Source organism: Gadus chalcogrammus, chromosome 19, assembly GCF_026213295.1.
Source record: "Gadus chalcogrammus isolate NIFS_2021 chromosome 19, NIFS_Gcha_1.0, whole genome shotgun sequence".
In the NCBI taxonomy this organism is placed as follows: Eukaryota; Metazoa; Chordata; class Actinopteri; order Gadiformes; family Gadidae; genus Gadus; species Gadus chalcogrammus.
Genome location: NC_079430.1, coordinates 6,041,232 through 6,054,834, shown reverse-complemented (window position 1 = coordinate 6,054,834; position 13,603 = coordinate 6,041,232). Strand labels below are relative to the sequence as shown.

Below are 13,603 nucleotides of genomic sequence, written 5' to 3'. Positions count from 1 at the left end.
CTATGCACTCACAGTACTGTGTGGCACAAAGTACCAACATTTCCCATCTACCTAGAATTATCCATTTATTCCAAAAGGCAGGATAAGTTCCAGACTGAAAAAAATGAACAAGCTGATTATTTGTCTAACTAGCCAGTGAGGAGCAATGTCCCCCAAGAGAGAGAGAGAGAGAGAGAGAGAGAGAGAGAGAGAGAGAGAGAGAGAGAGAGAGAGAGAGAGAGAGAGAGAGAGAGAGAGAGAGAGAGAGAGAGAGAGAGAGAGAGAGAGAGAGAGAGAGAGAGAGAGAGAAAGAAAGAAAGAAAGAAAGAAAGAAAGAAAGAAAGAAAGAAAGAAAGAAAGAAAGAAAGAAAGAAAGAAAGAAAGAAAGAGAGAGAGAGAGAAAATAAAAGTCAAAGAGAGAAAAGAGGAGAGAGAAAGAGAAGAGAAGAGAGGGAGAAATGCTTTCCATTTTGTCAACAGGATCCATGTCTAATTTGCTCCCATTCTCTCGCCGGGCTAAACCATGATTTACCTTAATCCTCCTCCATTGCACTAGCGCATTAACCTTACCCTGTTTCGAGTAAGAATTCAGGGGCTGAAAATTGGGGTGTGGGCTGTAATTGAGAATAATGACCGTTTATATGCTAGCAAGCATTTAAAAGAACATTTCACACAATATTATCCATACCTATTAGAAGTACTAAAGTATATTCAACAAGTCATGGTTCCATTATTGTAATCCTGTTTCCATTGGTACTGGCCTTTTAAAATAAAATCTATGTTCCCTGATGAGGATTTAACTTGTAATTGAGGGAGTGGAGTCTCTTTAGGTCTTAGGCTGAGTCTCTCACTGGGCGGTGAAACTGTGTGTGTGGCCTGACCATGGTTTTGACTTGATCTTACAAGGACATTATATTTGTGTAGCTCTTAATCACAGATACAGCCTCAGAGGACTTTTTCCTCTTCTTTCCTTTATTTTTTATCTACAAAGAATAAGCCTGCACTCAACGGTAACTGACATGGTAATGCATTTGTTTGGAAACCTTATCATAATCAATAGCTGTCCTCTTCTCTCAAAAATTCATGTTCAAAACTATTTTAAACAGATGTTTAAAAGCAGTTGAACTTCTACTGCACTGTTACATCGACTCCATCTTGAATTCCTTCCCACTCTATCTTATGGTCCCTCTCTGCTTCTCCCGGCCCTACGGACAATCACCACTTAGACATTTGCATATTTCCAAACAGTGGGTGGATCAGTCACTTTCTTCTCCTGTTTTTTAGCTTCCTTGAACATGTAAAACCTTTCACAATGTATACATAGGCCTGCGTGTATTTGTTGTACCTGTTCCGACCTTGAAACCTGTCCAACAAATAATAACATGCAAATAGCAGGAGGTGGGTTACCTCAACTTTAACCTTAACCTCCTCCCGCGTGGCGATGAGGTCGTCCAGTGTCTTCTGAGCCGTCTCCATGTGGCTGCAGTACTGACCGTAGATCAACAACCTGTAAAAACACATTCACACTCAGTCACTATCACTGTTATTATCACTCTAAATGTCTCCATATGGCTGCAGTACTGACCGTAGATCAACAACCTGTTAAAAACACATTCACACTCAGTCACTATCACTGTTATTATCACTCTAAATGTCTCCATTTGGCTGCAGTACTGACCGTAGATCAACAACCTGTTAAAAACACGTTCACAGTCACTATCACTGTTATTATCATTCTTAATGTCCCTTTCATGTGGCTGCAATGCTGTTAATATCCCGGTCAAGATCACAATCTAACTTTTAATATCACCGTGTGTGCAGCAGTGGCTCAGTAGGCAGAGCCGGTTGACTGGCTTTTGGAAGGTCAAAAGGTAGTTCGATCCCTGGTTCCTCCTAGCTGAGTGTCACGGTGTCCCTGAGCAAGACGCCCATGCCTAACTGCTCCTAACAACTGTGTGAAGTTGGTTTTTAATGGACCATTATATCACATTAAAACTGTTCATATCCCACTATCACTGTTAATATAGGGATTATCACCGTCAATATAACTTGATCACCTAACATCAAAACTATCAGTCAATTTCACGATATCCCTGTACCCCTGTTCGCATCACAATATCACTGTTAGTATCATGACTATAAAATATCACAGTTACTAACTCATTCACTAACTCACAGTTGAGATCACTATATCACAGTCAATATCACAGTCCATACCAATCATTCTTGAATCACTTGGACGTGTGCCTTCTCTGCCTCGACTCAAATAACACGATCTGCTAAATAACTTCATGTAAAGGTCAGTGCGTCGTGTTCCTGGGTCACTCTCAGAATGGAAACGAAGGCGCTTTTGGCAAACTAGATGGTGTGCGAATAGAAGTCCACCCTGGTGATTGGAGATATATACGTGACTGTTTAATTATACCCTTTGTTGTGTTCGAGCCAGTTAATTGTATATAATACCTCACCATCTACCTTACCATCTCGCACATATTACCCCCTGCGGATCCCTCTGAATTGTAAATTATATGAATATATATACGTATAAATAAATGATCTGTGATATAAATATAGATAGACGAACACCTTGCCACTCCAATAAGAGAGGATGGTTATGTACAAGATGTGAATGCTGATGTCCCTTACAAAAGACATTTAGATACCATAATCTTGGGAATGTATGCAGTACAGTTATGTCAGCATTGAGTACACAAATTAGCTCATATTGCTCCAACTGTTGCCAGTGCCACTAGACACTATTGGGGACGAGTATAAAATGAAAAAGTGCATAATTAAGGGAACATCGTTGAGAGTAGACATGAGTAATATCTACCCATGTGCTGCCAATTCGCTTTAATTTAAGTTAATTAATGAAAAGAAGCTCAGTGATTTTAATCAGACACTCATACGGGCTCCTCTTAGTTTTATAGTGAAGAGAGAGAGAGAGAGAGAGAGAGAGAGAGAGAGAGAGAGAGAGAGAGAGAGAGAGAGAGAGAGAGAGAGAGAGAGAGAGAGAGAGAGAGAGAGATCTTCACAAATGGAGGCTGCCCTCATTAGATCACACAATGGACCCGCGACATCATCTGTGGAGTCTCTTCAAAATGGAAGTGGTTCAGAGAATTCAGCTTGCAACAACACATGGCCCACATCACTTCCTCTTTCCCCTCTCCCTCCTACCCCGCTCATCTTCCCCCTCTCACTGTCTCTCTCGCCTCTTCTGTCTCCCTCTCACTCCTCCATTTATTTTGTCTCCCCCCCTTTTCCTCTTCTCCCACTCTCCCTTCCATCCCTCTCACCCGTTCACTCACACCTCCCTCTCACCCTCTGCCTCTCCCTCTCTCCCTCAGACCACGCTCCTCCCCTCCCTCCCTCCCTGCGGGTGGACGGCGCACGCAGAAGTAGGGCACTGGATGAGCTGCCGGTGCCAAGCCCCCTCCAGGGCGCCTGGCACTCAAGCTTGAATTTGAGTTTATGAGTGGAGAGGAGAGGAGGAGGAGGAGGAGAGAGAGAAGGAGAGGAGGAGAGGAGAGTAGAAGGAGAGAGACGAGAGAAAGGAGGAGAGGAGAGGAGGGGAAAGACGAAGGTTAGAGGAGAGGAGGTGGAGAGAGAGGAAGGCGAGAGGAGAGGAGAGGTGAAAGAGAGAGAGGAGGAGAGAGGAGAGAGCTGGCACCATGCAGTGTAACCATGGCTCTAGCTGATATCTGACGGATATGTGAGCAGAGTGGGACACGAGCGGTCTCATCACTGTCCTTGTGAATGAGCAAATGAGAAGACAGAGGATACATAAGCATTAAGGAAGAAATGGTTGGTATCTCACATGTTATGCTAAAGTTATGCTTTATGTTTCTATTCTTTATTACTCTTATTTTTCATATGTACCCTGTACACATGAACGCACATACACACATATGAATACACACCATGCAAACGCACAAGTACACACACACACACACACATACACACACACACACACACAGCCCGAATAGACCCTCACATTGACGTCTCTTTCCCCTTCATCCTCTCTTCACTGCAGCCTTTTAATAATCCAGAGGAGATCAGTGCATCACTGTACACCCCCACCGCACTACCACCACCGCCATCCCAGCCAGCAGGAGGGCTTCCCGGGCTCCACCATCCCTGACAGGACCCTCAATGCAATGGTTCCCACCAGGCCTCGGGGCAAACTGCCCTGCACTGCCCCGGCAGAGGCTGTGATCAGGACCTTGGACACGTTTAGAAATAGATGCCGCGTTGGCCTTCGGATCTTACATAAACGGGAGGAGCTGCAGTGCCTCTGGATCAAAAGCACGATATCAACTGCATCTAATTTCAATGAGTCGTTATTTTATTCAAAGGTTTATGATCTATGTTTTATATTCAATACGAATTTGATTAAATCCAAACCAAAAAACGACTCATCAATATTCAGATGAAGATGTAAAGGTTATAGTGCTTCTTATCGAGAAGAAACGCGAATCCCCCCGTTCACTTGCGTTTGTTTACAGGCCAGTCTTCCCCACTCCGATTTGGCGCCGCCGGTGACATAACACTGCAGCAGGTCAAAGCAGTCAGCGCGACGTCCATGTATGCATGTCTCGGCTTGACTCTGCCCCTGCTCTGAGAGACTGGTCCCTTGGAGAGAGGGCCCCGGGGCCTTCCCTGTCTGCTCCTAAATGATCCAGGAAGGACAACGGGATGGAGAGCAATGAAGGGCTGGTGATGAGTGAGGAGACAGCCACCGTATGGCTCAGCACATTGAGGTCTTCATACGTGCCATATACCTCTCCCCCCCAACCCCCTCCTCTGCTCCTCCTCCTCCACCTCCACCTCCTCCTCCACCTCCTCCTCCACAGGCTTGTCACCAGAGCATGACCAGACATGAAGGGCTCCTTCTTTGCACATTTCAGCTCTCTGTGTAGGAGTATTCTCCAGTTATTTTACAGGAATGTTAAAATTCTGTTATGAGCAGTTTGAAATTCCTATCATTCTTTGAGAATGGATGCATTCTTTCACGTGAATGGTCAAATTATTGGATGAGCTGATTCCAATCACAATTGATGATCATCCCATGTTTATCATTACATTTTTATTTGCATGTTTATCCTCTCTTGTTTGATCTGTAAGCCCTGAATTTCCCTTCTGGTTATAATGAAGATATCGTATCTTGTGTTCTCATGTTCCATCACAGACATGCAGGGCTGGTGGAGATGGAGATGGGGCCGTGATTAGTATTGGTGTGGGGTAGAACGTATAACGACCGCAAATTAATAGAGAGCGGAAATGTAATTACAGCGAAAGACCAACTTGAAGAAATGACTTGTGCCCTCTTTAACTAGGAAATACAACGTAGTAACACTAAGGCATCGGGTCCATTATTGCAGCCTCATTAAAATGAATTGTGGTATTGGACTATAAGCACAATTACACAGAGGCCATGGATAGATTATGCATCCCTTACAGCACAGGGGTGATACCGCAAGGGAGAGAGATATAGCTCAGCTGATCGGGGTTACAGAGAGGCCATTGCTTATTTTGCAGACAAATGTATGCACTGAATATGAATATGTGGGTAAGCTACGTTTACTAAGCTAAGAAGGCTCTGACTGTAGAGACAGGTGTCCCTGTTTTCCACCATAGTCTTGAATCAATAGGTTGTATCATATTGTTGGCTTATTCTAGGATGCTGTGCTTTAAACATCTTTTGGGGTATTTTGCATCACTAGGGTTAGCGTATGTTTTTGTAGCAGATTGAGGAACATTTCATATTATCATTTTGCTGTACAGAATGACCATGTTACACTGCAAATTGAAATGGATGGTAAAAACCCTAAAGGACACCTTCGCTTTCTACAGGACAATGATGGCAGATGAACAACGTGGGTTCCATCCTGGTCTTGGAGCTCGGTGTGAGCTTCGTGAGGATGGGAAGAGAAAGGGTGCCCTGGCCAAGCTCCTCATAACCTCCTGGGGAGGCTCGCTAGGACAATGTTGGAAGCCTTTTCGTCTTTGTAATACTTCGGGGGAAAGAGATGTGTTCTTCCTCCTCCTGCATGGACTCAGGATCCATTCATTTGTAGTTTTGGACTCCTGTCAAGGCTCTGCTTTTTTTTCCCTCTCCTTCATATGACATTCACAACTGGGCCATCAAGAAGTAGGTGGAGATTGTGAGTGCTTTGCAGTTCTCAGTGTAGTCAGTGATGTCAGTTGTACTGACCACTGAGTACTGACCTCCATGAAGGTCTGGATCCACACCCCGCTCTGAAATACAGAGCTTTATGAATCACCACCTCAAAAGAACAGGGTGAATTCCCAGGGACCAGAAAAGAATAACCAACTGCCTTGAACAAGCACATATTACATTACAAAACATTATTTACACACGACCCCATACCTCACACAACTGAAAGAAAGAAAAACTTGATTCTAACCCCTAGCCGCGTAAGTGGACCCACAAAGCCCGAGCCTTAAGGAAAGCATAGCATTGGAAGCTAGAGCTTACCGCACCTGACTTCATCACCAACGTGTGTGTGTCCCCGGAGACCCCAATACAAAGCAAGTGGGAAACATCCCGCCCTAAATCTCAGAGTCAGAAGTCGTAGCCAAGAGGATAAGAATAATGCAACCGATGGGGGAAAAGGAAATGCTTGGCGGCGCAAAATGAGCCCTGGAAACACTTAGGTACTTAGAGGATGATTCCACGCCGGTGACAAAACCTCCCTGTTTCTGCGATGATGAATAGCTCACAAAGACGAAAACAAACCAGATGGTTCCTAATCCACGAGCAATTGACTTTCTCTGTTGTGGTTCACAGGCCTCGGTGGTAACCCGTTGAGTACGTCAGACCCTGGGAGAATGATGGGACTTGTAACCCATGGGGGTTTCTACCAGTAGACAGAAGGAAATGCAACAGGATAAAAAGAGTGCACCGGATGAAGAGACACAGGTGTTTGATACATCTGATATCACATTGCAGGACAAAATAGTCCTAATCTGTTTTAGTTTTGGCCAACAGTTGTCCTGGTTTTCCTCAAAGCAGCCTGAAAACAAGATATCTCATGGAACTGGTTATTTTCAAATCATGTATTATTTTAGCAATATGCTTGATCTGACATGTATCTGACCACAGTCAGAGGTAGACGAAGCAATTTTGCAACAAAAGCAAATTTTATCTTTATTTCTACAGAAAGTGAAAGATGTGAAAGGCAAAGCTCCACAAACACAGGAAAATAGTCGGTTTCAAAAACGACAAAAGACTGAATAAACAAACATTTCTGAAGGAGAAGCTGCCACTGTTGTGCTGATATGTACTGAACAGTAACTGAAAAATCACAGCAAAACCTCAGCAACAATCCCTTTATTTGTATATTGTGAGGTTGGATTGAAACCTGAGATCAAGGTTTTCCCTCCTGCTGAACCAAACAACCGAGTTCCCCGTCTTCCCGCAGCAGGGGTAAATAAACACATGTTGAAAAGCGGATCCGCCAGTAAGTACCAACATCTGGGCTACAAAGGAGCTATCCCCTTCAACACCTGACGTGTGCTGCTTGTGTGAGCAGGGAACCTCTCATTCCCCCCGTTCCCTGCCACCATTATTATATTAACACAAGCCTTTTAATAACCGGCTCTCTTCCTGTCCTCGGGAACACGGTCAGAGGCTTTTGTTCCGCCTTCCTGTAGATAGACAGGAGAACAAAAGCGGTAATAATCCACATACACCCAGAGGCTTGTACACACTCCTGGCCCGGTCGGCTCTAATTAGACCCTGGACGCCATGACGGGAACACTCCCTCACACACACACACAGAGAGGTCCGAAAAAAATACAGTGTCCCTGGACCTGTCACCTCCGCTTTCAGTCCCCACCCCCGGATGTCTGGTTGTTTCTAAGGGGTTCACCAAATGTTTTATTACTGATATATAACTGTGCTTAATGTATTGCTTTCATAGTTTACCCAACACACTCCTTGCTCAGAAAAAGAGATGTTTACATCAAGTTTTCTATAAAGTCTTTGATGGGGTTGTAAGAGGGGGTTGATGTTTGATCCTCTATATACACATGATCATGCAATATATTGAGGATGTTATATTGGCTTGAGACATATTCATTGAGATCTGGAACATGCAACGAGAAATCCTTTGAACACAAGCTCTAGGGATGGCCAATGAGAGAGGGTAAAACTACAGCTGTTCCCTAACCTCCTACACTCGTTGGTATAGACATCACCTAAGGGATGTTCTTCCTCCCTCTCTCTCTCTGCGCCTCAGATTTCTTCTTGTTATTTTGTCAAATCCTCCTTGAAGTTAGTTGACACATCACACATCGCGGGGAGGAAGAGGTGATGATGTGCAGCATCAAAGCTTTCCCATGCGTCAGCCCTGTTCTCTGGTCCGCTCTGGCCTGGTGTGTGACCATCGGGCCCTAAAAGGGGCGTCCTTCGTGGACAAGTGTTATAGCTGTGTTTACTGGGGGAGGTGCGCTAAGAGACAAGGTAATAGCCCATTGTGACACTGATGAGAGTTAATAATGAAAGCCCTCGTGGTGAAAGTGCAGCAACAAAAGGCAGTGGCTTGGTAAAGAAGGAAATACAGTTGAGAAAGCCCTGGTAACATTGGGAGATTTCAACAATTTGGGTTGCTAGGGCCCAAAGCCAAACTTGACTCAGAAGACCTAGGACCACCTGGAGAAGAAACACTGAAAAGGAGATGAAGCCGGAGAAGGTTACAACTGGATGGGATGTCTCAAGACCAGAGACGATGGAGGGAAGTCTTCAGCCTGTATTCCTGGTGGAAGTTAAAGGCCTACATTAGTAAAATACGTAGGGGTGTCCTCAGTCAAATCCAACTAGGGAGGCCAGACCTACATTATCGTCATTTTTTGTGCGTAGAGACAAAAGTGTAGAGAAGCAACAACGATTCCAATGGTTTTTGGTGACTTTTACAGGGTTTTAGGCCTTGAAAATAGTGTAAAGGGGACTCGTTTATGTCACCCCTGACCAGAAGTGACACTGTTTATCTTTCATTCAGTCTTTTGAGGAAATGCATTTACTGCACACTTACAAAGTCTTCAGGTTATATCCTGGAGGGGATCTGTGATGCATGCGATTACACAGAAAACACAACTTCCAGGAACTGCTTCCTGGACCTCCAACCGGGCCCTTACAAAAACCTAGCGGCTGAATCAGCCCAGTAAAGACATCAGCCCAGTGCAGACATCTTCCCAGCAAAGCGGAAGTGACAGGCCTTGAAGGCAGCTAATGTTCTTTGACACCTGGTGTTGGGACCTTCCCATAACCTCCACTCAACGCGTCTAGGAAGACCGCAATTGGGAGCAGAGAGGCTGGCAATATAGAGCCTCAAAAACACCTTCCGGGAATCGCCTGGGGTAGTCATCACAGGGTTAGAACGGGACCAGGCATTAACTCCGGAAATGAGTTTGGAGGACTCGGTAAATGCGAGCGGACGGCGGCAACAAAAGGCCATTTACATTTCTATTTAGAGCACATCGGCGCCCCGCAGAACACACTCTACCCTTTGCACCGGCGAGCGCTCGTGCCGCTTCAGAAGAGAGGAGGGGAGCGAGATAAAGCCAGTGACATTTTCAACGTGGCAGTCCCTACAAAGACAAATGTGCCGAAGAAAAGGCACCCGGGTCTATTTCCTGAGTCGCGAGGGGACCGAAATATAAAGAAAAAGCGGCATTGTTGCAAAGGTCAGTGGGACTTACAAGCCCAGATAGCCAAATGAGTGACACGGCAGCAGGCGGGCCTGAGATCCCGGGCAGGACAGACGCGGACGGGGAGCATGAGTCCCCCTGGTTCTACCGTAATACCATCAACCAATAGATAGGGAGCTGCAGCACGCTCATTATGAGGCAGCTACTGGCGCCAATGGCGCTGATAAGCGGGAGAGGAAGTGATGCACATCATCAGCAATTCAACTGAACCTCCATCCTGAAATACTCTCCATCTATGTCTATACAATGAGGATGTCAGGGAATCCCCTGTTAACAGAGCACACCATTTCGTTAAATGTTTAGCGGAAGCGAAGACGATGTTTGATGATTTAACACATTTTGTGCTTCGATTTTTTTTTGTGCATTGATTGTAAGCTTTCATTGATCTCAGCCTCACTTGTAAGTAGCTTTGGATAAAAGTGTCTGCTAAATGAATACATGTAAATATATGTAAATTAAAACTGTAGACTGTCTGCTCAAATGCAAATCCCTGTGCATTCACAGGTATATCAAGCCTCAAATGCTGGATTTACCTGTCTGACTGCTGCTAATTCCTATTATGTACTAATGCTAATCCCTTGATTATTTAATCCTATGATTAGCATTAGCTAATGTCACGGAGTAAGAGCAGCGCAAACCATAAATATTTCCAATTTACTTTTCAGTTACATTTAGCAGACAATTTCACTCAAAGCGCCAATATTGCCTGGGTAACGATAATTAGTTGTGGCAGCCAGTCAAATTGAAAACTGTGATTGGGTTTAGTGTCTTTGAATCGGTCCACTTTGGAGGGAGGTGCCGGGCTACATTATGGTTGACTCTGTGCAGGGATTTGTTAATTTTACCGTCGCTACTGGAATCTGTGTCGGGGCTCAACTCCAGGCCGGAGCAGGAAGTACTTGGCAGGCTGATCGCTTTCTGAATTGCGTGCAAGTTAAGACTTGTATACGTCGCAGCAATCGGATCAAGTCCTCCAATGAACTAAACAGGCAACACTGTGTGTGGATTTTAACGTGTGTGTGTGTGTGTGTGTGTGTGTGTGTGTGTGTGTGTGTGTGTGTGTGTGTGTGTGTGTGTGTGTGTGTGTGTGTGTGTGTGTGTGTGTGTGTGAATATGTGTGTGTGTGTGTGAGAATTTTGTTATACTTGTGAATACGTGTGTGTGTGTGTGTGTGTGATTGTGTGTGTTTGCATAACCGTTTCCTTGTGTGTGTGCTTGCATGTCTGTGATCGTATGTTTGTGTGAGTGTGTCTGGCTTCATACATGTGTTCCTGTGTGCAATTCTGTGTGTTTGTGTTTTTTTTTGGTTTGTATATGTGGTTCTGCGTGTGCTTCGGGTGCGTTCGTCTGTGCCTGCATCTTTGTGGAAGAGAGGGGAGGATGGAGAGGGAGAGATGGAAGCTGTTTCTTCAGATGTGCCCTGTCATGCTACCATGTCGGGAGGCAACACTCGGGCCCGGGCAGAGGGAGTCATGTTGGAAGCGACGGCCACCTACACCCACTGAAGAGCCCTCAGGCCAGCTGTCCGGGCCTTCCCAGGGATGAGGAGATTAAGTTCAAATTAAAACACCCAGAGAGGAGGGAGGATAGCTAGCGCAGAATCATGTTACAGAGATGAGGGAGAGGATAGAGAGAGGATGAGGGAGAGGACAGGAGGGGAGGAAAGTGGGAAGGAGTAGAGAGGAGGAGGGGGGATGAGGGAGAGGGAAGGAGGAAGGAGTAGAGGGGAGGAAAGGGGATGAGTGGGGAGCAAAGGATAAGGGTAGATGGGGGGAAATTAAAAGGCAGAGAAGGAGAAGAGGAGATGAGAAGAGACGAAAGGAGAAAGGAGCAGACTGGAAAGTGAAGAGAAGAGACACAGGGAGGGAAACAAAAAAGGAGGAGAGCGGATGAAGGAGAGGAGAGGAGGGGATAGAGGAGAGGAGAATAGGAGATGAGGGGAGAGTAAAAGTGAGGAGCATGGGGTGAACTGAGCAGAGAGGAAGAACGCATGAACGCACACATCTCAAGTCAAATGTATCCGACTTCCACACATTGGGATGTGTCTGGACTGCACTATAGCAAGTGTGTGTGTGTGTGTGTGTGTGTGTGTGTGTGTGTGTGTGTGTGTGTGTGTGTGTGTGTGTGTGTGTGTGTGTGTGTGTGTGTGTGTGTGTGTGTGTGTGTGTGTGTGTTAACGTGGCAATATGATTAAGAGAGGAAGGAGATGAGGAAGAGGAAGGAGAGAAGGGGGGGCGAAGAGGAGAGGATAAGATGGGAGAGGAGAGGGGGGACGGGGGAGGGGGTGAGAGCAGAAAAGAGAAGATGAGAGAGGATCAGGGAGAGAAAGGGGGAGTGGAAAAGTAACGAGGGAGCAGTAGAAGGAGAGGAGAGGAAAGTAGAAAGGAGAGGAGAGAAGACGAGGAGAGCTCAGAAGAGAGCGGAACAGATAGGCTGGGATTAGACACAGAACAAATCTGATAAGAGGGGCGGCACAATTGTGTTTAGGAAACATCTGACTCAACAGAAAGCGGGGAGACTTTGGGTGCCGTGACTTTGAGTAGATTTACAGGGCTCATCTGATTGGTGGACAGATGCATTGTCAGCTTTTTTTTTCCCTCTCACATCTTTTTGTTTTAATTGATTCATTGCGTCAACAGTAATCATGTCTATCCGCTGTGTAATCCTGGGAGACCTAAAGCAACCCTGTGGCTCCCCAGGACAGGCCTGAAGCAGAGGTCCTGAGTAAAATGTGTAGAATTAATGCCATCATAAACACCTGGAGGGAGTTTTGGGGACACAAGTGGTCACACACGGACACACACTCCGATTCTAACTCTCAATGCCAGCTTCATTAACACAACACATTGTGCATGCAGACACTGACATCAACACAAGATATTTTATTCATTAAGACACACACACACACGCAAACACACACACACACAAACGCACAAACACATCAATCCGACACACACACACACATCAACCCAAAACATATCCTTTTCATAAACACACAGATGACAGTAAATCGATGTATCCCTGACCTCTCCTTGAAGTCCAGGAAGATGTTCCCCAGGCCGTTCCCTCCTCCCACCATGTTGAGGTCGATGGCCCTCAGCAGGGTAAAGTGCACCTTGATCACATCCTGGGACACAACACACAGACAGTCTTTAGCTTCTTAGCATGGAGTGCATAACAACACACAGCATCCAGACACATCTTTAGCATCTTAGCATGAAGTTTATAACAACACACAGCATCCAAACACTTCTGTAGCATCTTAGCATGGTCTTTATAAGAACAAACAGCATCCAGACACTTCTTTAGCATCTTAGCATGGAGTTGAATACAATAAACAGCCTTCAGGCAGTTTGTTAGCTTCCTACCATTCACTTTTTAACAACACACAGCATCCAGACACTTCCTTTGCGTCCTAGCATAACAGTAAACTTTGGAAAGTTTCAAACTATAATTTGGTGTATGGGACTAATGCAGACCATTTGTGAGATCGGTCCAGTATTGAGCGAGTACGCAGCTACAGCAAAACTGAAAAAGTGCTTCAAAGCAGTACTTTGGGGCAATAGTGCCCAGTAAATGTCTTCTCTAAAAGTGCTTGTTTTGGCCACAGATTATATTGCAACTGAATGGAAGGTATCCCAACATTTGCTCAATAAAAACATTCCTTACCATCCTAGCACTTGCATTTTTACAACAATTCCTTAGCATTCTAGCATTCACTTTATAACAAACTGTTTCCGTTTTTCTTGGACACAATTCTTGTAAAAAATTTGAATAAAGGGTGTTTTGGAGAGAACTGTTGTCATTGCAAATATTAAACTGTGTCAGTGTGTAGTTTTATGCATACATCATTCTGAAGGTCGTTTTTTTATTGAAAATGAATTTATGCATA

At 45.1% G+C, this 13,603-nt stretch overlaps 1 protein-coding gene across 1 annotated transcript in view; it reads right to left on the bottom strand.

Annotated features, from left to right (window-relative positions):
• Positions 1-13,603, bottom strand: part of vav2 (vav 2 guanine nucleotide exchange factor) — a 184,192-nt gene that overhangs the window by 18,907 nt on the left and 151,682 nt on the right. Inside the window, exons 8-9 of the mRNA XM_056578961.1 lie at positions 12,738-12,838; positions 1,387-1,486 (exon numbers count right to left, since the gene is read on the bottom strand). Coding sequence (XP_056434936.1) covers positions 1,387-1,486; positions 12,738-12,838 — 201 coding nt within the window. The remainder of the gene's footprint in view (positions 1-1,386; positions 1,487-12,737; positions 12,839-13,603) is intronic.